This window comes from Neurospora tetraspora, assembly GCF_033439725.1.
Source record: "Neurospora tetraspora strain CBS 560.94 chromosome Unknown B0H65scaffold_6, whole genome shotgun sequence".
In the NCBI taxonomy this organism is placed as follows: Eukaryota; Fungi; Ascomycota; class Sordariomycetes; order Sordariales; family Sordariaceae; genus Neurospora; species Neurospora tetraspora.
The window spans coordinates 1,810,652-1,835,266 of record NW_026944388.1 but is presented as its reverse complement, the minus strand read 5'-3'; the positions used below and the strand labels follow the sequence as shown (position 1 = coordinate 1,835,266).

At 53.1% G+C, this 24,615-nt stretch overlaps 10 protein-coding genes across 10 annotated transcripts; 6 read left to right on the top strand and 4 right to left on the bottom strand.

Annotated features, from left to right (window-relative positions):
- Nucleotides 1–314: 314 nt before the first annotated feature.
- On the top strand, nt 315–1,160 carry B0H65DRAFT_430763 (Fcf2 pre-rRNA processing-domain-containing protein; the record flags this gene model as incomplete). Its single annotated transcript, XM_062824899.1, has 2 exons — nt 315–572; nt 786–1,160. 2 exons carry the CDS (start codon nt 315–317, stop codon nt 1,158–1,160), a joined length of 633 nt encoding a protein of 210 aa, XP_062679423.1.
- A 617-nt stretch (nt 1,161–1,777) lies between these two features.
- On the top strand, nt 1,778–2,982 carry B0H65DRAFT_550934 (30S ribosomal protein S10, mitochondrial; the record flags this gene model as incomplete). Its single annotated transcript, XM_062829773.1, has 5 exons — nt 1,778–1,819; nt 1,895–1,965; nt 2,030–2,062; nt 2,242–2,744; nt 2,828–2,982. The coding sequence occupies 5 exons, from the start codon at nt 1,778–1,780 to the stop codon at nt 2,980–2,982; spliced, it is 804 nt and encodes a 267-aa protein (XP_062679422.1).
- Nucleotides 2,983–5,473: 2,491 nt separating this feature from the next.
- Nucleotides 5,474–9,085, bottom strand: B0H65DRAFT_260705 (armadillo-type protein). The gene is made up of 5 exons (XM_062822611.1): nt 8,792–9,085; nt 8,529–8,710; nt 8,002–8,464; nt 5,961–7,931; nt 5,474–5,896 (listed from the first exon to the last, which is right to left on the bottom strand). Exons 1-5 carry the CDS (start codon nt 8,834–8,836, stop codon nt 5,612–5,614), a joined length of 2,946 nt encoding a protein of 981 aa, XP_062679421.1. The 5' UTR covers nt 8,837–9,085; the 3' UTR covers nt 5,474–5,611.
- A 737-nt stretch (nt 9,086–9,822) lies between these two features.
- On the top strand, nt 9,823–12,432 carry B0H65DRAFT_444480 (peptidase M24, structural domain-containing protein; the record flags this gene model as incomplete). The annotated part of the gene is made up of 6 exons (XM_062825685.1): nt 9,823–9,839; nt 9,966–10,070; nt 10,368–10,480; nt 10,547–11,630; nt 11,685–11,946; nt 12,007–12,432. The coding sequence occupies 6 exons, from the start codon at nt 9,823–9,825 to the stop codon at nt 12,430–12,432; spliced, it is 2,007 nt and encodes a 668-aa protein (XP_062679420.1).
- A 441-nt stretch (nt 12,433–12,873) lies between these two features.
- B0H65DRAFT_550930 (uncharacterized protein) lies at nt 12,874–13,473 on the bottom strand (the record flags this gene model as incomplete). The annotated part of the gene is made up of 3 exons (XM_062829772.1): nt 12,874–13,026; nt 13,096–13,175; nt 13,254–13,473. 3 exons carry the CDS (start codon nt 13,471–13,473, stop codon nt 12,874–12,876), a joined length of 453 nt encoding a protein of 150 aa, XP_062679419.1.
- Nucleotides 13,474–13,949: 476 nt separating this feature from the next.
- Nucleotides 13,950–16,743, top strand: B0H65DRAFT_260584 (uncharacterized protein). Its single transcript, XM_062822607.1, has one exon. The coding sequence runs from the start codon at nt 14,311–14,313 to the stop codon at nt 16,456–16,458; it is 2,148 nt and encodes a 715-aa protein (XP_062679418.1). The 5' UTR covers nt 13,950–14,310; the 3' UTR covers nt 16,459–16,743.
- B0H65DRAFT_260594 (TIP41-like family-domain-containing protein) lies at nt 16,694–18,087 on the bottom strand. Its single transcript, XM_062822609.1, has 2 exons — nt 17,226–18,087; nt 16,694–17,142 (listed from the first exon to the last, which is right to left on the bottom strand). The coding sequence occupies exons 1-2, from the start codon at nt 17,991–17,993 to the stop codon at nt 16,930–16,932; spliced, it is 981 nt and encodes a 326-aa protein (XP_062679417.1). The 5' UTR covers nt 17,994–18,087; the 3' UTR covers nt 16,694–16,929.
- An 849-nt stretch (nt 18,088–18,936) lies between these two features.
- Nucleotides 18,937–20,410, top strand: B0H65DRAFT_430915 (serine/threonine-protein kinase 6; the record flags this gene model as incomplete). Its single annotated transcript, XM_062824912.1, has 3 exons — nt 18,937–19,050; nt 19,111–20,220; nt 20,279–20,410. The coding sequence occupies 3 exons, from the start codon at nt 18,937–18,939 to the stop codon at nt 20,408–20,410; spliced, it is 1,356 nt and encodes a 451-aa protein (XP_062679416.1).
- A 147-nt stretch (nt 20,411–20,557) lies between these two features.
- On the bottom strand, nt 20,558–22,226 carry B0H65DRAFT_260590 (mitochondrial inner membrane protease atp-23). Its single transcript, XM_062822608.1, has 3 exons — nt 22,056–22,226; nt 21,164–21,959; nt 20,558–21,074 (listed from the first exon to the last, which is right to left on the bottom strand). Exons 2-3 carry the CDS (start codon nt 21,815–21,817, stop codon nt 20,847–20,849), a joined length of 882 nt encoding a protein of 293 aa, XP_062679415.1. The 5' UTR covers nt 21,818–21,959; nt 22,056–22,226; the 3' UTR covers nt 20,558–20,846.
- A 353-nt stretch (nt 22,227–22,579) lies between these two features.
- Nucleotides 22,580–24,550, top strand: B0H65DRAFT_260482 (Aspartate/glutamate/uridylate kinase). Its single transcript, XM_062822606.1, has 4 exons — nt 22,580–22,759; nt 22,890–23,077; nt 23,134–23,244; nt 23,301–24,550. Exons 1-4 carry the CDS (start codon nt 22,720–22,722, stop codon nt 24,405–24,407), a joined length of 1,446 nt encoding a protein of 481 aa, XP_062679414.1. The 5' UTR covers nt 22,580–22,719; the 3' UTR covers nt 24,408–24,550.
- Nucleotides 24,551–24,615: the final 65 nt, after the last annotated feature.

The window sequence follows — 24,615 nt, the reverse complement described above, 5'->3', positions numbered from 1 at the left end:
CCGGATGCCAGCCAAGGCTCGGCCCGGGGCTGTGGACTGCCAACTCATTGGAGGCCTGGCCCGTGCGGGTATCTATCTCACGTGACCATCCGCTCAGCAGTCAGCACAAGAAATGCCAAGCCTTGGCTGAATTGGGGTACGCCTGGACATTTTCTGCAGGCTCCACTCAAAATTTATCTTTTCTTGTCCCCAATTGTTTGTAAAGCTTCGAATTTTCTTTTCTTCTCTTCCCCTCTCTCCAATCGCTTGCAAATCTTGAGCAGCTTTTCCACAGCTTTCAGTCGACGAAACTGTGCACTTGCACTACCAGCAAGATGGCGGCTTCCGTACTCGGCTTGTCCGATGCTGAGATCGACAAACTCCTTGCTGAAGCCGAGTCTCGCCTTGCGAACCCGGACAGCTCCAATGCTGTAACGGCTCCCCAGCAAGATGCTGCTGTTGCACCCGCAGCGCAAACCCCCGTAGTGGTTGCGGCTCCCTCGGCCGCTCCTGCTGAGGTGGTGAAGCCGACCTTGGAGAACAAGTCCAAGAAGTTGTCGGTCCGGGTGCCCCAATCCAAGGAAAAGACCAAGGTACGTTCGGCAGTCCTCGACACCCATTACACTCCTTCCATGATGAAAATCTATCCCATTTTTTCATGACGCAGGTCGGCGCCCCGTCATGGGGTTGCTGTCTGCACCATAATGATTACCTTTATGTTCATAGTTACTCTGACTGGACACCGTTCTTTCTCTTCTGTTCCTGCTCTTCGACTTCGCAGATCAGTATGCTGACTAGAGAAACAGGGACCCAAGAATGACGCTGGCGCCGATTGGTTCAACATGCCCCGCACGAATCTGACCCCCGAGCTGAAGAGAGACTTGCAAATTCTGAAGATGCGTGAGGTCGTCGCCATGGGAAAGCAGTACTTCAAGAAAGATGCTCGCAAGGACTTTGTGCCCGAGTTCTCTCAAGTTGGCACTATCATTGCTGGTGCTGCTGACGGTCGTGACAGCCGACTCACCCGCAAGGAGAGGAAGCGGACCATTGTTGAGGAGGTTCTCGGTGCTCAGGTCGTTGACAAGTACAAGAACAAGTACCACGGCATCCAGGAGAAGAAGCAGAGCGGAGGAAAGAACTTCTACAAGAAGCTCGTCAACGGCAGGAGAAAGCGCAAGTGATCCGAACGCCCCATGGTCAATTCACACCTACGACCGTACCACATACAACATCATGTGTACACGATTGTTGCAGCTAGCAACGATGCGACACTGACGTCAAAGCGCCGCTTCCGGCTCCTCGTCGTTCGGCTCAGGTCGACGTGACAGAGGATTGGCATCATGCCTGGCGACATTGTCTGGGATTTATGTGTGTCATTTCAGTCTTGAGCTTTTAGTTCGACTGCACAACAGCAGCACCCCTCGTCGTGAAGCGATCAGAGAAGGCATCTCTGCTAGTCTTTGAGAGATTGCCAGGACTTTTCAGGAAGGATAGAGAAATCTCCTTTTAGATAGCTGCGGTTTGACAAAACCAGTGTCTTGAGAAGCCCAGAAATCGAACAAATCAATGTTGAATAACCAAATGATGTTTCCAATCCTGCCAGTGACCTGTAGTGTCTGCCTTGTTCGCTCTTCTGATGTGATGGTGATGTTTTCGTAGTCCATGAACTGGGCGTCACAAGCTCCTTATCGATAAGAACCCCAGATTGACCCCAATAACCCGCGCTAAAAACTCGGTTGATCCGCGCGCGCGACGGCAACTTGTCGACGTTCAACCTCCCAGACCACCCAGAGCGAAGATGATAATAAGGCCAGTGGTACGGTCCCTTCAGGGACGGGCGGTAAGAATTCTCTTCATGCGTTTGTATGATGTGTGTGCTCGCGGGAAAGCCGTCTAATCTGCTTGGAAACGGCAGCCTCTCGCAACCCTCCGGTCCGCCCAGGCCGTGTTCCAGCCGTTGCCCCAGCTCCGGCGCAATGCTTCGGTGTAAGTGACCAGAGTGCTGCTGAGATCCTTTGGTATACATAGGCACGAACTAACAGTTGAGTAGGACCACAGGTCCCGATGCCGCCTCTGAGGCGAGGTCAGTAACCATTACCGCAACCCGTCTTCCTCGATAATGTCGCCGTTCCCGCGAAACCTGCCCGCCCGCCCGCTCGTCGAAGACCCCGCCGATTTGCCCGCACTCTCTCCCTTCGTCTATCGTCGCATAACTGAACCAGCCCAGACGGTGCAGAATGACTGACCGGTATATCCTGCTAGCACCACACCGATCGCCAAGATCACGACCACCACCGAGCCCTCCAAGAACGAGAAGAAGAAGGCCAAGGCCGCCGCCGCCGCGGAACCCGAAGAGCAGGAGGTGATCATGTCCCGCATGCCCCGCTCCCTCGAGGCCCTCTACCTCCAGCCGCTTCGTCGCGAAGCCGAGTACGGCGTTCCCTCGTGCGACCTCCAGCTCCGGTCCTATTCGATCCGCAACCTCGAGTTCTTCTGCGACTTCGCCCTCCGTGCCGCCTACTACCTCGGCCTGCCCGCCTTCGGTCCCGTCCCTCTGCCCCGCATGATCGAGCGCTGGACCGTGCCCAAGTCGCATTTCATTTTCAAGAAGTCGCAGGAAAACTTTGAGCGTGTCACGCTCAGGAGACTGATCCAGATCAAGGACGGTCACCCGGAGACGGTGCAGCTGTGGTTGGCCTTCCTGCAGAAGCATGCCTACTACGGTATCGGTATGAAGGCCAACGTTTGGGAGTTCAGCAAGCTTGGTACGTATATATGTTTGGCGATTTCGCTACGAAGACTATCCTTGGAATGCTTATATGCTAACCAACGGTTCCAAACAAAACAGGTGTCAGCAAGGCTATGGACGAGAGCAAGGGCGAGGTAGAGAAACTTCTGGAGACCAGGTGGGAGCACCTCAGCCATGTCAGCGACATGAAGGGTGTCGGCAACTTCGAGGACTTCCTTGCCAAGGAGAGACTGCGGATCTCTGGTGGACGCTAAACGGATACAACAATCACTGGTCCTGTCTCAAGTCCTTTCAGCCTGGGTGGTTGTTCTTGTTGTATGTCTCTCTTCGGTCAGGTTTGTCCCTTTTGTCTCTTCTGCATATGGCCCGTCCTTCGTGTATAGATACTGTAGCATAAGAAATGTATAGTAACAAATCAGGAGACGGCCATGCCTGTGCTGTGCTGTGCACGAGAGAAGAATAGATGGAATTCACCAATGGAGGAGGCCGATGCGACGAAGCACCACTAGAACGATGGGCGGACTCCTAAACAATACACCATACAGATATAAGGCCTCCCATATAGCTTTTATCCCGCGAACCTGTAGCTAGTACACAACATAAAACCTATCTTACAACAACCTTCACTCTTAGCGACCTCAACGGTCAAGCACCCAACTCCACAGCCCTCCTAACCCTACTCATCGTCCTCTCCGCACTCTCATTCGCCTTCCTCGCCCCCTCCCTAATAACCTCATCCAAGTAACCCCCCTCCTTCCCTTCATCCCCCTGCAACAGCTCCAAATACCTCTCCCTAATGGGATTCAGCTCCCTCTGCACCACCTCGCTCACCCTCTCCTTCAGTTTCCTCAACGGATTTTGTTCTCCCTCTCCGTCCAGCCCATGGTTCCCAACTTCAGCATTGATCTGCGCCGCGATCTCGTGCGCCGAACGGTTTGCGGCGTCGAAATGGCTGAGCAGCTGTAACAGGTTGGAGACGCCGGGGCGTTGGATAGGGTCGAAGGTGATTCCCAACGAAGGGGTCAGGGAGTCGGTACGTGCTTTGAGGATCTTGGCGTGGATCTCGGAGGGGGTGTCGGTGAGGAGGATGCGGGAGGAGGGGTCGGGGTCGGATTTGGACATTTTTTTGGTGGGGAGTTGGAGGGACATTACGCGTTTTGTTGGGGCTGGTTTTGATTCAGATGTTGTTAGTTGATGATGATGGAAGGAAGAGTGACTTGAAGTGATGGATGTAGGGGGAGGCAGGGAAGAAGGGACGGGACCATGGGTCAAGATGAGGATGGATGGATGGAACTTACAAAGAATCGTCTCGGGAGCTACCAACACCTTGCCCTTGTACGCATGGTTGAAGTTGGTCACACACTCCCTTGCAAACTCAAGGTGCTGCCTCTGATCTTCTCCAACAGGGACATGCGTCGCCCTGTGTACGAGGATGTCCGCCGCTTGGAGGATGGGGTAAGAGAACAAGCCGTGCTTGAGAGACGATTTGGCCTTGTCATCTAGCATGTTGGCGTCGTCTGCTAATTGTAGTTTACTCTGAAGCCCCCCACACACATCAGCATTTCGTTCTAAACTCCCTCCCTCTCGGACGATGAACTCACCTTCCACTGCGTCATTCTAGACAAATACCCCGTACTAGCCGTACAACTCAAAATCCATTGCAACTCCGAGTGCCCCGGCACCATGCTCTGGTAGAAGATGGTGCACCTCTTGGGGTCCAGCCCGATGGCCAGCAGCGCCGCGAGCATCTCTCTCTTCCACTTCTTGAGGTTGCCGCGCTGCTGCGGCACGGTGATGGCGTGCAGGTCGACGACGGAGAAGATGAGATCCGTGGTCTCCGGATCTGCGCTGTCTTGCATGCGCTTCCATTGCTGAAGGGCGCCGAGATAGTTGCCTAGGTGTGGTACGCCTGTGGGCTGGATGCCTGAGAAGATTACTTGTCTTTGCGGCTTTTTGGTGGGTGTTGTTGCTGTTGTGGTCGTCTCGGATTGGGAGGTTGAAGAGTAGGGTCGTTGTTGGAGAGTTGAGGCTCTGGTGGTGAGGGAAGTGAGGCCTTGCCGGCACATGAGGCCGTAGGGCCTGGTGAGGGACTTCATGTTGTGTGAGAGGGTTCACCTCCAAAGATCGATCCCAATGTCCTGCCGTGCGTGTCAGTTCTTGTTTGACCAAATGAAGGTTCAAGGACGCTTTCAAAGTAAGCAGCTTCCTTTAGTGAGCGCATGGTAACCGGGTATTTGGACTTACACTGAGCCGTAGTGGATTCAGTCTGGGTGAAGCTCGACTGGAGATGGGATGAACTGCGGTTGAAGAGTGAGGGTTGTGTATGGGAAATGACAACCCACCCCTGATGCAACTTGGGCTTGGCAGGGTTAGTTATGAGGGTGACGCTAGGACCACGTCTAGAGGCAATAGAGCTCTCCTCGAGCCCTTCCGAGCTCGCTTCCTACCTTTATACACAGTAACGATTTCATTGGTACATATGTGCCTAATGATGAAGAATTGGGGAGAGAATATATACACCGTGAGTACTCGTTCCAAGTAAAATACAGTTGTTTTAGTGACTTGGTCCCAGTTCAGCTTTCAACGTTGTCTACCATGTCCAAATAATGCTTTCAAGAGCCATTCTTTGTTAAGATCACCCGAACAGGAAAGAGCGATTCAACTTATTACACAGAAAAAGTCACAGAAGTTACTCCATAATCTCTATTAAGTTCGAATGCTCGTAACAATCCATTGCACACGCTTAGGAAGCATATGAAAAGTTTGAACCCCTGCAAGCCAGCCAGAACTCCCTTACCACCTGGTTGGTAGTCCTCGCTCCTCTCAGTCTGTGTGAATGTAGGTCAGCAGTTTGTATATGGAACAGCAGAGTAAATGACAGACTTACCCAATAATCTTCTTCAAAAAGGTCGACTTCTCTTCGCTGCCTACCTGCTGACTGGGGAAACTCTGGTCGAAGAGCGCCTGTTCGAGCCATTGCCTTGAACGCACTTGGCTCGCCACAAGCTTCTTGAGAGGATCACTCAGCTTGTCTAGCTCGCTCCTAGCAGCGTTTCCACCGATATTCTGGATGAGAGTCTGTGATATAAGCGGCCCAAGGTGCTCCATCGCGTTGTTGATGGTTCCTTGGAGATCGGGGGACTCAGATTTCAGGGTAATGAAGTTACTCTGGTTTGCGTGTCAGTACAACAAAACGTTTGAGTTGAGGGTTAGCAGGCGTGGAGAGACATACCCAAAACTCCGCTGACGCTGTCTTCGGCAGCGGCTCCTTCCCGTTCAGGACCTTGAGCGAGAACATGAAAAAGAACTCGAGCATCTGTGACGGCTGGATCTGGAACACCACCTCGGGATATCTTGTCATAATCTTATCCACAAAGCAAATGCCATTCTGCGCAACTTCCGTATCACTTTCTGGTTCCGGGAGACTACTGAGCATGTTGATTACCCAAGGTAGTAACTGAGCCAGTAAGGACGGAATCATGTTCTTCGGTCCCCTGTACAGACTTCCGACAAAAGAGCATGCCGTGCTGAGCAAAGTGCCCAGCCTAGGGGTTTCGAATCTTTGTTGACTGAAGAAGTTTGTCACAACTTCTGGAGGGAACACGAACGGGCCCGACTCAGTCTCTGAAAATCCCGCTCGGAAGATGATGCATATTATCTCCACGATCTCCCCGCTGGTGTTGAAAGTTCTTTGCATCTCGACCAAGACGTTGAGGATATCGGACTGGATAGCGGAGAGTTTCGGGTCCTGGTTGGTGGAGGAAGGATCGGCATCAATGTCAACCACATGCTCCTTGACATCCTGCATACCCTTGGCCATGCTTTGAAGCGACCGGAGAGCGCGGACGGCGAGTTCATGAGAGACTGCATCGGCAGAAGGAACATCGCCCGGTTGCTCAACACCGCGCAAGAAGTTGGGGTCGGACAGGTTCAACATGCTGGGCTGATGTTTGAGCTGGACAGCACGCTCGCAGTCTGCTTTGATGATCGAGTAGAGGTTCTCAAAGACAGCCAGCTTCTGGTCCGAATCCGGAATAGCCTGAATGATGGAGGCGATGGCAAGGATGATACGCTCCTCCGCAAGAGAGTCGAGAACTTGTCTGCTACGAATTGTTTGGTAGTGCATGATGAATGCCGGTGCTTCGCTCGTGAGAATGCAGCGGCACGATGAGCAGAGAGTCGAGATGGATTTCGCAGAAGGTCCACCAAGAACAGGGTCGCCGACGGCCGCAAATAGCAGGTTGAGCGCATGAGGGAGATACTCGAAATGTCGCTCAAAGTACTCACAGTACCGCTCAATGAGCAAAAGACATGTCTGGCGCAGACGTAGCGGGACCGGGCCTTGAGCCTGGCCGAGAAGATCAAAGAAGGGTGAAGCAAAGACCTTGCTTAACTCCACGTCATATTGGGGGTCTTCCGTGATACAGTCGGACAAAGATCCGAGACAGAATGCCGATGCCTCAACTTCAGCCCACGACTGGACAGAGAGGGCCTGGAGGAAAAGACCAGAGAAAAATGAGACCAGGGTGAGATTCTCGAGAGTGAAGATAGACTGTAGCATATCAGCTATGTCTTTTCTCGCATCCGTAAAGCCGACACGCTCGTTGGAATCCCACTCGGCGAAAGTCTCTGCAGGGGGCCATTGTGCCTTCCTCCAGCAGTTCGACACGACGCTCTTGAGGTGTTGTTCAGCATGCGGGCGCCAGACGTTTACTTTTGCTTCTTCTTCCGAGTAGATATTGTCGATCATGGTTTCGACAAACGTGGCCCAGAACTCCAGGGCAGGGACGAATATCGAATCCTCGCCCACCAGATAGCCATCAGCAGCGAGAAGACCAGCTAGTCTGCCCAGAAACCTCTGGGACCGCTCGTCTGTGCTACACATGAGATCCGACACCTTGGCATCACCATACGCAAGCATCAGAAGGCCAAATGAAATGCCATCAAGCTGATGGTCGCCGTGAATGACCCTGTTGTAGTGCTCTGCCGCCCACTCGCTGTCGAATAAGGAGGCCAATGACGCATAATGTGACTCTGTGAAGAATCCCGAATAATTGCTGAGTACATCACTAAAGAGTTCGGAGGCTGGCTGGAAGAGATCGTCGATGGCGAAGCAGTTGAGAGCCGGACTGACAAGTTCCCGTAGATGTGTCACTAGAACATCGGTATTGGAGGACAGTCGTTGAGCGTAGAGAATCCAGGCCTGTTAATTTGTCAGTTACCGGTTCCTTGAGATCTTTTAGTCCTTGGATAAATATCTTTCTTCTACTCACCTGGAAACAGACAAGCGACTCCCCTTGGGTCTGGTAGGTGTCGTCTGATGGGAGGAATCCGCGCGCTAGCAATAAAGCCAAGTCGGGGGCATTACGGACGAGACGCTCGTGTACGTGGACGTACTTGATCGAGTTCATATCCGTCTTTCCGACTTCTTCGACAAGGGAGGTTGCGAACCAGATGGCGACCTTGAGCTTGGAGATTTCAAGATTGTTGACGATGAAAGTGGTCTCTACAGCGTCGTCCAATGCCTCGATAGGGGTAGCCCGTCCGAGATCAAGGCTGTAAAGGAAGTGCCGAAGGCAGTTGGGCCATAGCTGAGAAAAGTGGATGAAGAATGTGACGAGAGCAATGCACAACTTTTTGATAACAAAGGGAGCAACACCTTGGGCGCACGATGCTATTGTCCAACTCAGGATATTTTGGAGCAACTCCTTTGCTTCATCGTCGGTGAGGTTGGCACTTGAAGGATCTCAGTCAGTCTGCCAACGCCTAATAGGGAAGAGGAGTGAGATGGCGAGGGTACCTGTCTTTGTTGAGTTTGACAATGATTGTCAAGGCCGCATAGAATTTGATGTTGTCATTTGGGTTTCCAATCAAACTCTGGGAAAGTTGCCAGCCCTCAGGGGACTTTTGTAGCCTCTGGAGAACCTCCTGGATGCGTGAGACGGTCTCAGGGGGATTCGGCTGATAGAGAGCTATAATCAACTGTCAGCGTGTTAGCCTCGTGGTCTCTCTACGGGTGCCGTAGTTCGTAACCCGCCATTCTCTTATCATAGTTTCTCTTACCTGTTCCACCTCGGCCAGACTGGTGGGCAATGGTAGTGGCTCCATTTTGATTCTCTACTATGTCGTGAGGAGGAGTGTAAGTGTAAAAAACTCGGCGAGGAAAAGTGAAGGCGTGTTGAGGAGGAATGCCAATAAAGAGAAGCTGGTGGATCGTATCGGTGGGTCGTTTGGTTCCAGAACCGTGAGTTTGTTATCACTCTGATATTCAAGGATAGAGCGGAGAGATGGGCCCTTGCTGGTGTTGTTCCTTTTTTTTTCTCTTTGCGATGCCTCTTGACTTTTGGGAAGAGGTTTTCAAGACCAAAGTCTGTGGTTGTTGTTTCAGTTTTCGGTGATGAAAGACGATGGAGCCTGTGGTGGGCTAGAATTGCCAGTGTTTGATTCAAGTGCCCAAGCTGAGATTGAACTCCAGCTGTCTTTGATCAGGTCGACGAGGTCAACTTCGGTGACTTTCTATTTTTGAATAATGACAGGTCTGTAACAAGTAATTGTCGACCTTGGTTTTATCTCAAGAGTATGGTGTGGGTGAAGCTTAACCAGTGATATGGCTGACTGGGCTTGTGATATCTTTCGAGGTTGCTGTTGGCAAAATCAGAACAAAGGGAGGCTCCCATCCCTCCAAACAAAAAACAGGCTGTTGCCGCTGCGGCAGCTCCGCAGCCACTTGGGGTTGGCAGGCGGACACAGCGGGGCAAGAAAGAAACAGTTTTTGTCACAACTCCGGAAGCTTCCCTTAAGCGAGCTTCTTCCCGTCCAGTCCTTCCGAATATGCTATACCATTCGATCGGGTATCCGGAGGTAAGCTTCAAACTTTGTTTGATCATTAACAAGTGGATTGTGTCTCGTACATCATGTTGTCATGTCGTGTGTTGTGTTTGTGTTGTGTCACACAAGCTGGCGTCCATCCAGCAGCTTGGTCCATCTGTTAGTAAAAGCTCCCTGGATACACGCTATTGTAGGGATTCCGCTAACAGTAGCGACGGGACCACCCGGCGGAGGGCGGCCGCAGAGCCCGGTGGAGGTGGAGTGACATGGCTCAAAATGGAAAGTAGCTCCAATGGAGCTCCCGCGTCGAGATGGAGTTGAACCCAGCAAATCTGATAGGGAGGTACCTGCACATGTCACACTGACGTGCAGTATCGCTAGTGTTCTAGAAGTACCTGCGATAACGTAGAGATCCATCCCGTCGTGTGACCAGAACGTTGCAACGTGCTTCCACTTCCATTGCTATGGGATCTTCCGTTGCCCCTCAAGGTCCCGTCCACCAACTACGCCCAAAGTAGAAGTCCCCAACTTGACTGATAGCTTCTCGGTAGCTGTTATCCTATTAAATCACTGCCCCCCTCTGGTCCTGTCTGCGTGGCTGTCCTTCTTGCGACGTTACGGGAACTCATCTCCTCTCCATGCGCAACCTTTGGTCCCTTCCCTCTTCTTGCCTGACAGCAGTTGCGACCTCTTCCGTCCCTCGATCAGCCATCCGCTCCCAAGCCTCCAGAGTTCTACATAGTCTGCCCAAGGCCTCGACTGCTTCCCCTCTGCCGACACACTCGACCAGAGCATTCTCTCTTACATCAAGGTTATTCCAACATCTTAAAGCCACTTCGGACGAAGAGAGCATGACTGTCAACACAACCGATCGTTTGGTCGCTCTGCGGTCTCTCATGAAGGAGCGCAATGTTGATATCTATGGTACGCCCCGTGCCTTTCTCCGCCAAAACGATTCCACTGGCCGCTGACCCTTCTGGAATCCTGCAGTTGTCCCCTCAGAAGACAGCCATGCCTCCGAGTACATTGCCACATGCGACGCCCGCCGTGCTTTCATCTCGGGATTCACTGGCTCTGCCGGAACAGCAGTCGTCACGCTAGACAAGGCCGCTTTGGCCACGGATGGCCGTTACTTCAACCAGGCTTCTAAGCAGTTGGATGAGAACTGGCACTTGCTCAAGACCGGGCTCCAAGATGTCCCCACCTGGCAAGAATGGACAGCAGACGAATCCGCTGGCGGAAAGACTGTCGGCATCGATCCCACTCTGATTTCCCCAGCGGTGGCCGACAAACTCAATGGCGATATCAAGAAGCACGGCGGCGCAGGATTGAAGGCCATCACCGAAAACCTAGTAGATCTTGTATGGGGAGATAGCCGGCCACCTCGTCCCAGCGAGCCAGTCTTCTTGCTTGGCGCCAAGTACTCAGGAAAGGGCTCAGCAGAGAAGCTCACAGACCTGCGCAAGGAGCTTGAGAAGAAGAAGGCCGCTGCTTTCGTCGTGTCCACGCTCGACGAGATCGCGTGGCTTTTCAACTTGCGCGGCAACGATATTCCATACAACCCCGTCTTCTTCTCTTACGCCATCGTTACAAAAGACAGCGCAACCTTGTACGTCGATGAGTCGAAATTGAACGACGAGGTCAAGCAATACTTGGCTGAGAATGGCACCGAGATCAAGCCTTACACCGACCTCTTCAAGGACACTGAGGTACTTGCGAATGCTGCCAAGAGCACCAGCGAGTCGGACAAGCCCACAAAGTACCTGGTCTCCAACAAAGCCTCTTGGGCTCTCAAGCTGGCATTGGGCGGCGAAAAGCACGTGGACGAGGTCAGGAGTCCTATTGGGGACGCAAAGGCCATCAAGAACGAGACGGAACTTGAAGGCATGAGGAGGTGTCACATCCGTGACGGCGCCGCCCTAATCAAGTTCTTCGCCTGGCTTGAGGATCAGCTAATCAACAAGAAGGCTAAGCTGGATGAGGTGGAGGCCGCTGACCAGCTGGAAAAGTTCAGAAGCGAGCAATCCGACTTTGTTGGTCTTTCCTTTGACACTATTTCTTCCACGGGGCCAAAGTGAGTTTCTCCGTGTAATGCGTCGTTCACATCAAAATGCTGACATTATCGCAGTGGCGCAATCATCCACTACAAGCCCGAAAGGGGGTCCTGCTCTGTGATTGACCCTAATGCTATCTATCTCTGCGACTCGGGCGCACAGTTTTATGACGGAACAACGGATGTCACAAGAACACTACATTTCGGCCAACCAACCGATGCCGAGAGGAAGTCTTACACTCTGGTTCTCAAGGGAAACATGGCTCTAGACACTGCGGTATTCCCCAAGGGAACTAGTGGTTTCGCTTTGGATGCCTTGGCCCGCCAATTCCTCTGGGTAAGCACTTACTCTTTTTTTAGTGGTATCATATTTATGGGTTACTAACAATGACCTTAGAAATACGGCCTTGACTACCGCCACGGAACCGGCCACGGAGTGGGGTCTTTCCTGAACGTTCACGAAGGGCCCATTGGCATTGGCACTAGGAAGGCATACATCGATGTCCCTCTGGCTCCTGGCAACGTGCTGTCTATCGAGCCCGGTTACTACGAGGATGGCAACTACGGAATCCGCATTGAGAACCTGGCCATCGTTCGCGAAGTGAAGACTGAGCACCAATTCGGCGACAAGCCGTATTTGGGCTTCGAGCATGTCACCATGGTTCCATACTGCAGGAAGCTGATTGACGAGAGCCTGCTGACGCAGGAAGAGAAGGACTGGCTGAATAAGTCCAACGAGGAGATCAGGAAGAACATGGCAGGCTACTTTGATGGAGATCAGCTCACGACGGAATGGCTGCTACGGGAAACGAGCCCATTCTAAATGGCGCCTGATGTTCTTGTTTGAAGCCGAGCTTGGGAAATCCGACCTTTTGGGTACAAAGCGAGATCGGCTCAGTGTTTGGAAGGATGTTCGGCCGTTGCGGATTTTGGATACCCTCATAAAGATAAGACTGTCAAAATGTCCACATCAAGCCTTCATTGGATCTGTGTCAGTGGACAAGTGTGTCGAATAATACTTTACTGTGCCGGAATTAACCACACAAACTATCCCAAGCTTGGTGGATGTTCAAAGTTGTAAAACCAGGACAGCCCCAAAACATTGGATATCCGAAGTTCCAAAAAGCGTAAAATGATCAATACATACAATGTATTACCATACATGTCCTGATGTCAACTCCGTAAAATCCTATGTGATACGCCATTAATGCATCTTGACGTGTAGAATTAATATGAATTTCCCGTTCTTTAAATCTTGCTTGATCTAGAATGACATAAAGGCAGAAAGAGCAAAGGTAACGGCAAAGGCAAGCTTAAAGGCGACCTTGTGCTGCAACGACTTGAGAATCTTGGATGAGTTCACCCTGTTCCGAAGATGCAGCATGTCTACCAGGTTGATGCCGTAACGAGACGCAACCTATTGCCGTCGTCATTGTCAGTATCTCATCATTTTTATGTTGTTTTCAGAAAGAGAAAGTAAACGCACCTGAACTATCACCATACCAACACCAGCCAACAACACAAGCGTCTTGGAAAAGACACTGATCAAAAGACCCGTGGCAAAACCTGCAAAGACCACACAAAGTCAATGTTAGCCTCCCGTATATACAGGAAATCAATATTTGAGCTAGGTGGTAGCCATACCGCCCAAACTCCCACTAGAAAGCTGCTTGATCGTTTCCGGGTTCAACCACTCTTCCTTGTTGTTCTTTTGGGAATGAAGAGACCGCGACTGCTGCGAGCTGAAAGCGTCCAGCTTCAGAGGCTGTTGTCGGGAGGCTAGGGCGAAGGTGGTTGTGAGGACGAGGGTGACGGGGACGACGTTGCGCCGGAAGGCGGCGCGGCAGGCTATGCGGGTGGCCATCTTTGGTGTTGTAATTTGTGTCCGGGACGTTGTGATGGGAAGTTTCTGGTGGTGATGGAAGTTCGTAATGAGACGTAAAGAAGTGGAAGTGGAAGATCGGAGTATTGTGAGATTTTGTTGTGTCACCTTCATAGACAGATGGTGGTTGCAATTGGCACCCTTAAAAATAGCTGGTGAGGATGAAAAGGCGGGAAGTAATGAGTAAGGTAAGTGATCAGGAGCTGCTACCTCTATGGAGTATTTTCCTGGGCCGATCCCGTTGATGTCGTTCGTTCGTTGGTTGGAAGCTTGAAGCTCTGCTTGAGAGCTCAACAGTTCACCACTCCAGCAGCCAGCTACCTCTACGCTAGCTACAGATAGTGACGTAATGAGGTTCCTGACAGGGATCTCGAGGAATATCTTGAGCTTGAGGTGTTGGATTGCATCTTGGGTCCAGCACTCTGGAAATCGCTGCCGAGAGCGGAGACGCTTGCCTGCCGACGGCACACCCCGCATTTTACGGGGTCCCACTACGGTACAAAGGTACTTCCAGACCACGCGCTTGAAGGGCCCAGTCTTTTTTGGTACCCCAGTGTTGATCAAGGAACGCGTCTCTCACCATGCGCTGCACTTTCCTCCCATCGACCTCCACCGTGCATCAATACCCAATCTTTCCACGCGGAGTTCCGGGAAATTGAACAGCACCGAATCATCTGCATATGTACCACCGTCTGCCATGGTTTTCGCCGCCACTGAGATGCCCTAATACAAGTATATAATCTTACCAACTTCCCAAACTCCCCGAGACCCAAGACCGACACCGACCACCTCAGCCAAGTACCCTGCGACACATTCACGATGCCCAGACCAAGAAAATCACGGGTCGCGCCGTCGCAACCTACGGCGACCAGCTCCTCCGCCACACCACCAGTCCTTGCCAAACCGACTGCCAAAGACCCAAGCAGCGATATATACGATGTCAGTGATCGAGAAAAGGAACGTGCCAAGCGCGCCGCCGCTGTTGAAGCAGCTAAAAGACAAATGAATTCCGACCAGGTTAAGGCGTTGGAGGACTCGACGCGGAGGGCAGACCAGGCCATGGACCGGCTGGTCAACATGACTTCAACAACTGGTACTGCCGACACAGACGAGAATCCCGATGCTGCGACTTCCAGACGTGAAGAAAAGGAATCCACCCGACCGAGCCCACGAGCGCCCCGGCGACTAACAGGCGATACCTCCGGCTTGGACCTGGATGACGATATGTTCGATCTTGACGATAGCCTCGAAGACCCTACGATTACCACAAAAAATGCCGGTGGCTACCGGTCCGCCAACACTTCTTCGTTCGATGTCGGTCTCTTCCAGCGCCACCGGCCACGTCAAAACAGTGTATCAGGCAGAGATGACGGACCCGTTAGGCCAAGTAGTAGGGGGCCAACTACACCGAGCGTCATGTCTACACTTAATCTGGGTCTTTTCAAGCGACGAGCGCGTGAGCCCAGTATCTTGGGAACCGCACAGAAGGGACGAAGACAGAGATCTCAGTCCGTGGCCTCACAGGTGTCACGCATTCCCATGACAGATGACGAAGATAACATGGACGTGGATCGAGAAGCTGCCGTCGAAGACGACGACTCAGGACCAGACGGCGAGTCGACACCGCTCGACAGGACGAAGAGACGGTCTGGTGCCAGTGCTTTCACAGGTACAGCTTCGGGTGCTGATATCACGATTCCGGCTTCTATTGGAGCAATGCCTGTCGACGATGAAGAACTCACGGAAACCGGGTCTCCGTCACGGCGCTCGAAGAAACGCAAGTCACTCGAAAGCCACTCTGGTCGAAGCAAGCGAGGCAGATCATCGGTACATGAGCAACCTGTTCCTGAACCCGAAGAGGAAGAAAATGAGGTCATTCACCAGTCGATAGAGATGCGAGATGGAAGCGACAGCCCCATGTCATCGCCACTCTCAACACCCGCCCTCTCGCCTGTCCCGGACCATATGCCATACAGTCCTCCCAGGCAGTCCAGGCCACCCCTCGACCCTAACGACCCGGTCAACGCACCACCCGCAAGCGATTCCTCAGAAGCTGGAAGCCCGGTGGCTTGGCCATCACTCAACAACCTGACGCACAGGTCGTACAACACCCGGCGAGCAGCACCTGTTTACACAGAGCGACTTCAGACCCCCGAGTTACTACCAGGTCTGGGCGCCGGGCCAGTCGGAGCTATTGACGCGGACATGTCCTCCGAGCTTTCATCACCCCCCTCACTCACACATTCACCAAATTACAAGGCTCCCAGTATCGCGAAAGCCTCAGCAGCTGCAGCCGCAGCAACAAAAAAGGCCGCCATAGCTGCGAAGAAGAGAGAAGAGGAAAAACTAGCAACAGAGGCGCTGACGAGCTTACTGCCCGCCCGACGAAATCACGCAAAACCCGACAAAAAGCACAAAAAGGGGCGGAACAAGGAGAACCCTTACGACATCACCAGTGACGAGGGCTCCTTCTCCGAAGACGAGACTGCCGCCGACGGTGACGAACTATCATACGTCGCCACCACTGCCGCCAGGAAAAAGAAGGAAAGGACGCTTGCTGCCGAGAAGCAGAAGCAGCAAAAGGAAAAGGAAAAGCAGAAAAAGAAGCCTCCACTTGGTACAACTACCAACGGCAAAGCCGCCGCTAAATCCAAATCCGGCTCTTCGGAGCCAAAGCGAACGTACGGCAGAGCGAGCTCCGATAAGGAGAACGCTGATGGTGGTGTTGTTGCTGCGGGTGGGAGCGGGGACAATGAGGAGGAGGATGGGGACGATAATGACCAGGAACCAGTTTCTGCAATGGACCTTGATGAGGCTGAGGAGTTGCCGGAAACGACGCAGATGATGACGGAGAGACTGGGTGAAGAGCTGCAGAAGGCGGCGAAGAAGTTTAAGGAGGTGGATAAGTGGGAGTTGTCGTTTGAGGAGGTTACGCAGCCGAGCTCGCCTGTTCCGGATGCTAGGTGATGTGATGATGTTGGATAAACTGGGTTAGGGGGTTGGATTTCATGTGAAATGACTTTTTCACGCAATTACCGTTGTGGATAGTGTTTTTATTGTTTTATACGAGGGACGGACGGGTGTCTGGTTTATTAGCGTTCTGTATACCAACTGGCGGAAAGCCGGATTGTTTTGTCTACATCAGGTCTTACCGAAGGAGCTCATTGTCGACATAAACGCGGTTGGCATGGATAAGCGTCTTGAATTGCAAGTTTTGTCAAAGGAATAGTCACGAATCCTTTATGGTATTCCTGGCGTGGCTGTCCAATGGGTATTAACAAGTGCCCCGATTCTGTCTCTACCTACCCAGTTCTCCATTCTAACGCCAGTAACGCCGTTTCTTCGTTCAAATCAAAGCCTTTAAACCGTGTTGCCTTTAAACCGTGTTATCTTGTATACAACGCTCTAGACACCTCGTCGAAATCCGCCCCTCAACCCCTACCTTGGTGGCGGACGGACAAACTGCGTCTGTGGCGGGAACTGCGTTTGCCCTGGGAATCGTGTTGTGGTCGTCGTCTTTGCAGAAACACCGGGACCTAGGATAACGCTCTCAACTCCCTGCTTGATGAGCGGTAGCAGAGGCGCCACCTGGTTGGCATCACGAAGCGCGATAGTAACCTGATCCAGTTTGAGGCCTTGCATGAAGAGTTTCTGTTCCGTAACACAACCAAAGTCAATAAAACTGCCATTGCATTGTAGACCGTTTCCTTTCTCTCGGTTTCATTGGGACTTACCGTCTTCACATTCTCAAATTTATCCTCCCTCTCCGTATACTCCCTAATCACCTCCTCCTTATCAAAGTCCACATACACCCTCGTATCCCGCACCCGCACCAGCACGTTATCCAACCGCATGAACATCCGGCACAGCAGCAACATGCGATGCTCCATCACCCGCAGCTTCACGCTGACGATACTACACCCGTTGTCGTCCAGCTCGCTCTCGTAAAGGACTACCTCGTCCGCGAAGAGGATCGGGTCCCGGCGCTTCAGGAGCTCGATGGGTATATCCGGTGTGTTTTCATCCCCGTGCAGTTTTTTGTCCTTCTTCCCTTCAGTCCCTTCAGCCCCGCCGCCAGAGCCAGGCTTCTCCGTCCCACAATAATCCGTCGTATAACTCCAGTCAAACGGCTTGACCACCTCACTAATACCCGCGCTCGTCTTCTCGCGGCTCGAGCTCCACTCGCCCGCGTACGCCACCCGCAGCATCTTCTCGCCCGTCTTGTCGACGCGGTCGAGCGCGTCCTCGGCGTTGAACTGGATCGACCAGCCCGTGGGTCGGTGCGTGATCGAGACCAGGTTGTCGCCGAAGATCATCTCGGGGATCGGGATCCCGAGCCGCGCGGACATGGCGTCGATGGGATCTGATTTCAGGATGGGCAGCTTGCGCGTGGCGATGGCAAAGGTGCCTTGGACGTGTGTCGTCGTGGCGGCTTCGAGGGCCGAGGGGGAGGGGTACGGCTCGTTGAGCGAGGATATGTGGTTGATTTTTACGGACGTCATGGTGGGCGGCGTCGTCGGGTGAGGGATTCGGTCGGTGCTACTGGTGGAAGGTATGATTGCTGCGTACGGGAGAGGTCGAGGGCGTTTCGAGGTATTTGATGTCTAGTTGTTGCTGTGCTTGTGGCAATCTAGGAGGTCGGACCGTTATCTGAGGTCGAACGTCGAGCTTGGTACAATTCCCAGCAGTTGATGGTGCGAAGAAGGCCGAGATGTACCTGTTGTGTTTTCTATCTCAAGGTGGAACTGGAGACTGTCAGAGGCTCGGAGCTGCTTGGAGATCTGGCGGGGTTTAGCGGGGCTCGCCCCGTTCAGCGGTTCAGCCCCGGGGTTAGCGCGCACCTGCAGGGGCGGCAGGGCTTGGAGCATTGCTTGGATGTCAGGTTGATCGCTGCGACGACATCTGCCGTCAAATGTGCTTCTGCCAGATCTGAGAAAAAATTAAACAAATAAAATATCCAGTCACATTCATTTCCGTATCAAATACCCCCAAACCTGTTCAGGTTGTCAAGTTCAAGCGCGCACCTTCTTGTGATCCTGTGAACTCTACTGAGCCCAAGTCCACCTTCCCAATTGCTGGTCTCAGTTGTTTGTTCAGGAGACCCAGGGGGTAAGTACGGCGCAGCCAGACAGGGCAGTGACTGTTGCTAGGCAACGGAATTGTGGGCCCCGGTAAATAAACCCCCAATCCTGGCACACCAACCTGGGAAGCGTCTCAACTCCAATCAGCATCAACTTCGTTGGCCTTGTGTGCAACCAACCTTGACAACCAACTTCAACCAACAAATACTGAACTGGCCTGCGCTTTCAACACGACGCCCTAGGAATCAAGTCTATCGCTTTTGCTTGCGCCCGCCCGCTATCCTTTCATCGTCTATGCAACATCCCACCTAGTCTTCCTCTCAACCGTTTCTCGTTCGCGATCCCAGAAATCGTCGTGCCCAAGATGGCGGGCCAACCGATGGAGTCACGCTTCGGGCGCATGTCGATACATGACGAAAACAATGATCCAAGCGATGGCGCTCGACTTCAGCAAAAGGCGAGAGAGCTCAAGTCAAAGGTATGATCTATACATCAACGTTTTCTCAATGGCTGGTCTAACTCAAATGCGCGATCGCAGGCAGGTCCCAGTCAAGTACCACACACGAGCGCCCCCGGCAGGCCGAATCTCTTCAAAGTAGCCCTTCAATCGCAAAGCGGCAATACCGTAGTAAGCACCTCCGTCTCTGTTCCTTCGCAAGTCGCGCAAAGGAAGAATCCGCCCATCGTCCCTAGCGAACCTCGCTCACCACGAAAACCACAGAGAACCGTTCCCGTTGCCACGAAATCCTCGACCGTTGTTTCATCCGCCGCTCACAAGTCCACGACATACGCCGGCATCCGTAGAGTCGACAATGATGATCACGATGAACTTTCCCAGCCAATGGCCTCCGCTAGCGTTTCTTCGACAGTTACATCTACATCCGAATCTTCCTCCAGTGCCGGCTACGATCAATCGATATCCCCCAAACAGTTCCATCTTGGCATGTTCGAAATCGGTCGACCGCTTGGCAAAGGCAAATTCGGCCGCGTATACCTCGCGCGGGAGCGCAGCTCCGGTTTCATCTGTGCCCTCAAGGTGCTCTTCAAGTCGGAACTGCAACACGGCACCGGAGTCGAGAAGCAAGTGCGCCGCGAGATCGAAATTCAGTCGAACCTACGACACCCCAACATCTTGAAGTTGTACGGACACTTCCACGACAGCAAGCGCATCTTTCTGATCCTCGAGTACGCCGGCAAGGGCGAGCTATACAAGCACCTACGCAAGGAGAACCGTTTCCCCGAGTGGAAGGCAGCGCAGTACGTTGCGCAAATGGCCTCGGCGCTCAAATACTTGCACCGCAAGCACGTCATCCACCGCGATATCAAACCGGAAAACATTCTGGTGGGCATCCACGGGGAGATCAAGATATCGGATTTTGGCTGGAGCGTGCACGCGCCCAACAACCGGAGACAGACGCTCTGCGGAACGCTGGATTACCTGCCGCCAGAGATGATCCGGAGCGGGTCCAAGGATAACTGGTACAATGAGAAGGTGGACTTGTGGAGCTTGGGCGTGTTGACCTACGAGTTTCTGGTCGGCGAGGCACCGTTCGAGGATACACCGATTATGACACAGAAGAGGATTGCGAGGGCGGATATGACGATTCCCGAGTGGGTCAGCAAGGAGGCGAAGGATTTGATTAAGAAGGTGAGAAGTCAATGCTCCCCGCATGGATGCTCCTTCGATGCTAACTAATTCAAATAAGTTGCTGGTACTCGATCCGGAGAAACGTCTTCCTTTGGAGGAGGTTGAGAACCACCCTTGGATCTTGAAGCACTGCGTCAAGGGAGAAAGGGCCGCGAACCGGGAGAAGATGGCGAGCAAAATGGGCAACTGAGGGATATGTCTCTAGTTTGCCTTTGCTTTGTCTGATTTCTTTCGAACTTTCTTCAAGCACTGCGGAAGCGTGGAGCCTAGTTGCATTGTCAGCTTGTTTGTTTTCATATTGTATCACCGGCGTTCTGGGCGTTTGAGCGAGAGGAAGAGGGTCAAGATCAAGCTGCCTCAAGTTATCAAGGCGAAAGGGGCTCATGAGTTGTTTATCTGTGCCTATCCATACCTAGGTTCCGGCATCTAGCGAGTAACGGACTGGACGTTGACTGTAGTTTAAGTATCACAAGCTCAACCAATGTGGACATTAGCGCAACGAGGTTAAAGCTGCGGCCTCAAGTGGAAGTGGTATCATCATTGTACAAGCCCTGATTGTTCATCGAGCAGTAGCAGCAGCAGTACATGGTACAAAACGCTCTTTCATCCGCGATACAACCTCGGGATCACCTATAGATCTCCTCGAACGGCCTCTTGTCCGAAAAACACGAATCCCAGACCTCGTTGACCACCTTTGTCGCATGGACATCGTCCTTGCACGTCGGCCGTGCCATGACCGACTGTATAGCTCGCATACGTACGCAGTTCTGGAATTGTTGGGTAAGCGTCCAGTTACCTCTAACAATAGACTCGCGTGTCCATCTGCACTCGCCACTGAGCATTGATGCTCGGATCTGCTCAGAACACCCCGGAGGTCAGCCACTTTTCTTCCAGCTCGAGACGGAACAAACGGACGGGGAAGGGAAAGGGAAAGTCAACTCACTTCAGTACAAGCAGCATGCCTCAAACTCTTCTCCCCAAACCAATCCACCTTCCACCTCAAATGATCCCAAGCATGCACCATCTCATGCGCCAGCGTATCCTCCAAGTGTCCTCGATTCCGCATCTCATTGGCGCACAGCAGGATACCATGATCAGGACTGAAACCACCACCCTGTCTGGCAACCTCTATCCTGTCCTCCTCTCCCTTCTCCTTGTTTCCGGGAATCACCACGATCCGGCTCGGACACCGACGACAAACAACATTGGTCTCGTCCAAAACACCATTCAGGTCGGCCACCTTCTCGCGCAGGAACCGCACCACGGGCGAGTTCTGGAACAGCCAGTCCCGGTCGGCCTCGCACCGCGCACAGTCGCGCGCCTCGTTGGCTCTGTACCGGTCCTCCCGGTAGTGCTCGACGCCCTCGGGCGTGATTTGGCCGGTGAGGATCTTGAAGTAGTTCATCCACCATTGGATGGAGGGGTCGTAGCCGGTGCGGGCGGGGTCGTTGTTTAGGTACCGCGGGAGGAGATCGTTGGCTGTTGAGGAAGAGGATGAAGGTTTCGTGTCGTTCTCGGTGACGGTGGATGTGGGGAGAGAGGAGGGAGGGATGCCCGAGGACGCGGGGCCGGCGCTGGTGGTGGGCGCTGGTGACATGGTGATTATGATGTGGTCGTCTGTTCGGACGTCGCGTTTGCTTGGGGAAAGATGGTAGTCGGGGATCGAGCGGAGGATGGGCTGGCTGGGTGTTGGGCAGCAGCTGGAGGTTATCGTCGAGAATGGAGGCCAGTCGTTTGATCTGCAAATCGGATCGGATCGTGTTTGAGATGAGATGCGCACCTTGACGGGGAGGTATCGGCTGTGAGGGTTGCTAGCAACAATGGATTGTACTAACCCGAAGTCTGTGACCTAAAATTTACAGTGGAGCAACCACGGAAAAGAGGCATGTCGTCACCACCCGGACGTGGAGTGTGACTTCCATCCGGAGTTCGGGACCTGCTAACCTAGGTAGGAAGCGCGCAAGAGCCGCATCTCACGCCCTGTCGGAGACAACAAAGGCGGTAAGCCCGGGGCGGTATGTCCCTGAAGGGCGCTGGAAATACCCTGTAACCTTGGCCTGAGGGTCCATGCCCCGATGTCGGCCAATGCCAGGTGGCGCGGCCAGCATCAACAATCCGATGACTCGGTCCACTTTGTCAAAGTCGCGGCACCCACTGTGACTCCAGTTCCCCAGAAGCACCCGAAGGGAAGCATGCCCGTACCCGAACGCACCTTGAGGGATCGATTCCGAATCGAGAAACGGTTGTTGACTGGTCAAGCTTGGGTTGAGTGAAATTACACGCGTACAGGCGACCTACAGTTTGGATTTTATAAGATGGAGACAGAGACGCACCACCATCAACATCACCATGTGTGTAAGTGCAGAAACACACCTCTTTTCTCATGTCACTCACCCATCCCCAGGATTGTCTTCGGCGTTGTATGAAATTCGGTCTCAGTCCACGACTGTGGCGTGGTTGTATAAGGGCTTGTGTTAATATCTTCTGTTCGCTACAGCCATGAGGGGTCCTCGTTCCCTTGGAGTCGTGATCAAACTCGGTGAGCGGAAACCCCTTTTTGTTTTCCCTCAAAGCATTATGAACTGCTTTAAGTTCATGTGATACGGCACATACAACAACTCGGGATCTTACATGCCACACTGCTCATGGGCTAACATGCACTACCCCAGGAACCAGTTCCATTGTGGACGAAAAGACACATGAACCCCTTCTATCCACTCTCACCCTAATAGTCGAGACGGCGGTCAAACTACGAAAAGATGGGCACAAAGTCATCATCGTGTCTTCCGGCGCCATTGGAGTTGGTCTCCAAAGAATGGACGTTGAGAGGAGACCAAAACATATCTCGAAGTTGCAGGTAAGTCCTCCTACTTGCACAACAAGAAGGATCTTAGTTGACTTACACCATGACAGGCCTTGGCAGCTATCGGACAGTGTCGCCTAATGAGTCTATGGGATAGCTTGTTCAACCATCTTAGACAGCCTATCGCCCAGATCTTGCTTACCAGAAGCGATATTTCCGATGTGAGTGGGAATCACACACCTTAGAATGAACGACTTTCCGCTGACTTCCTCTTCAGCGGTCACGATACCTCAATGCGCAGAACACTATACATGAGCTGCTCGATATGGGCGTGATCCCCATCGTCAACGAGAACGATACGCTGGCCGTATCCGAAATCAAGTTTGGTGATAACGATACTCTGTCAGCCATCACCGCCGCCATGGTCCACGCCGATCTCCTCTTCCTCATGACCGACGTCGACTGTCTCTATGACAAGAACCCCAGAACCAACCCTGACGCCCAGCCGATCGAGGTTGTGGAAGATATCGGCGCCCTTGTTGCCGATGGTAAGTGGCCCCTTTTCGCTGCCCCGTCTCGGTGTCTCAGAACCTCCTTCCTAACCTGTGCTTCCTACTTCCCAGTCTCCCAAGCCGGCTCATCGCTCGGCACAGGCGGCATGTCCACCAAGATCGTAGCCGCCCGCCTCGCCACCTCCGCCGGTGTCACCACCGTCATCACCCGCTCTTCCAACCCGGGTAACATCCACAAGATCGTCAAGCACATCCAAGGTAGCCACTCCCCGGCCTCTCTCACCACCCAGGTCAACCACCCCTCCACCGCCGCTCTCGCCTCTCTCAACAACGGCTCCGGCTCCGGCACCTCCACCCCGGCCGCCGCGGCTGCCACCCCGAGCATCGAGCAAGCCCCAGCCGTCATCGATCGCAGCCAGATCCCCCTGCACACGCGCTTCCTCCCCTCGCCCTCGCCCGTCCGCGACCGCTACTTCTGGATCCTGCACGGCCTTCGCCCGCACGGCACTCTGTACATCGACCAGGGCGCGTACAAGGCTCTTCTCGGCAAAGCCGGCCTGCTGCCCGTCGGCGTGGTCGACGTCGAGGGCTTCTTTGCTCAGCAAGAGGCCGTGCGGCTGTGCGTTGTTGATAAGCGCAGGTCTACGCCCGGTCCGGACGGCAAGATGTGGGAGGGCGAGGCGGTGGAGGTGGGCCGGTGCCTGACCAACTACGCGAGCGCGGAGATTGCAAGGATCAAGGGACACCAGAGCGTGGAGATTGGGCAGTTGTTGGGGTATGCGGATAGCGAGTATGTGGCGCAGAGGGAGAGTGTGAGTTTCTATAATACGGTGAGTAGGCCGGCTAGTCCTGTTGGGGGACATCGGGCTTGAAGGGTCGAGGTAGGGTATGGTATGGTAGAGGAGGTGCGGTTATACCAGAGAAAAAACATAGACGGGGTTTGCATCTTGGGATTACATGTTGAAAGCAAAGTAAACAGAAACAACTTGAGTATGTTGCGTGGGTTGGAATTTGGACGAACAATGGCTTTCACAGGTATAAGAACGACGGGGTCGATAAGCTCCGAACGCAACGGATGAT

What these genes read in the sequence shown, in the direction of transcription:
- B0H65DRAFT_260705 (XM_062822611.1), bottom strand. Translation starts at nt 8,836, where the DNA reads ATGGAGCCACTACCATTGCCCACCAGTCTGGCCGAGGTGGAACAG. An exon ending in GTCTGGCCGAGGTGGAACAG is followed by an intron (nt 8,711 to 8,791) that starts GTAAGAGAAACT and finishes ACACGCTGACAG; the next exon opens with TTGATTATAGCTCTCTATCA. An exon ending in CAGCGTCAGCGGAGTTTTGG is followed by an intron (nt 5,897 to 5,960) that starts GTATGTCTCTCC and finishes CACGCAAACCAG; the next exon opens with AGTAACTTCATTACCCTGAA.
- B0H65DRAFT_260584 (XM_062822607.1), top strand. Translation starts at nt 14,311, where the DNA reads ATGCCCAGACCAAGAAAATCACGGGTCGCGCCGTCGCAACCTACGGCG.
- B0H65DRAFT_260594 (XM_062822609.1), bottom strand. Translation starts at nt 17,993, where the DNA reads ATGACGTCCGTAAAAATCAACCACATATCCTCGCTCAACGAGCCGTAC. An exon ending in AATTTGAGAATGTGAAGACG is followed by an intron (nt 17,143 to 17,225) that starts GTAAGTCCCAAT and finishes GTTACGGAACAG; the next exon opens with AAACTCTTCATGCAAGGCCT.
- B0H65DRAFT_260590 (XM_062822608.1), bottom strand. Translation starts at nt 21,817, where the DNA reads ATGTCACCAGCGCCCACCACCAGCGCCGGCCCCGCGTCCTCGGGCATC. An exon ending in GGCATGCTGCTTGTACTGAA is followed by an intron (nt 21,075 to 21,163) that starts GTGAGTTGACTT and finishes TGTTCTGAGCAG; the next exon opens with ATCCGAGCATCAATGCTCAG.
- B0H65DRAFT_260482 (XM_062822606.1), top strand. Translation starts at nt 22,720, where the DNA reads ATGAGGGGTCCTCGTTCCCTTGGAGTCGTGATCAAACTCG. An exon ending in AACATATCTCGAAGTTGCAG is followed by an intron (nt 23,078 to 23,133) that starts GTAAGTCCTCCT and finishes ACACCATGACAG; the next exon opens with GCCTTGGCAGCTATCGGACA. An exon ending in CCAGAAGCGATATTTCCGAT is followed by an intron (nt 23,245 to 23,300) that starts GTGAGTGGGAAT and finishes CTTCCTCTTCAG; the next exon opens with CGGTCACGATACCTCAATGC.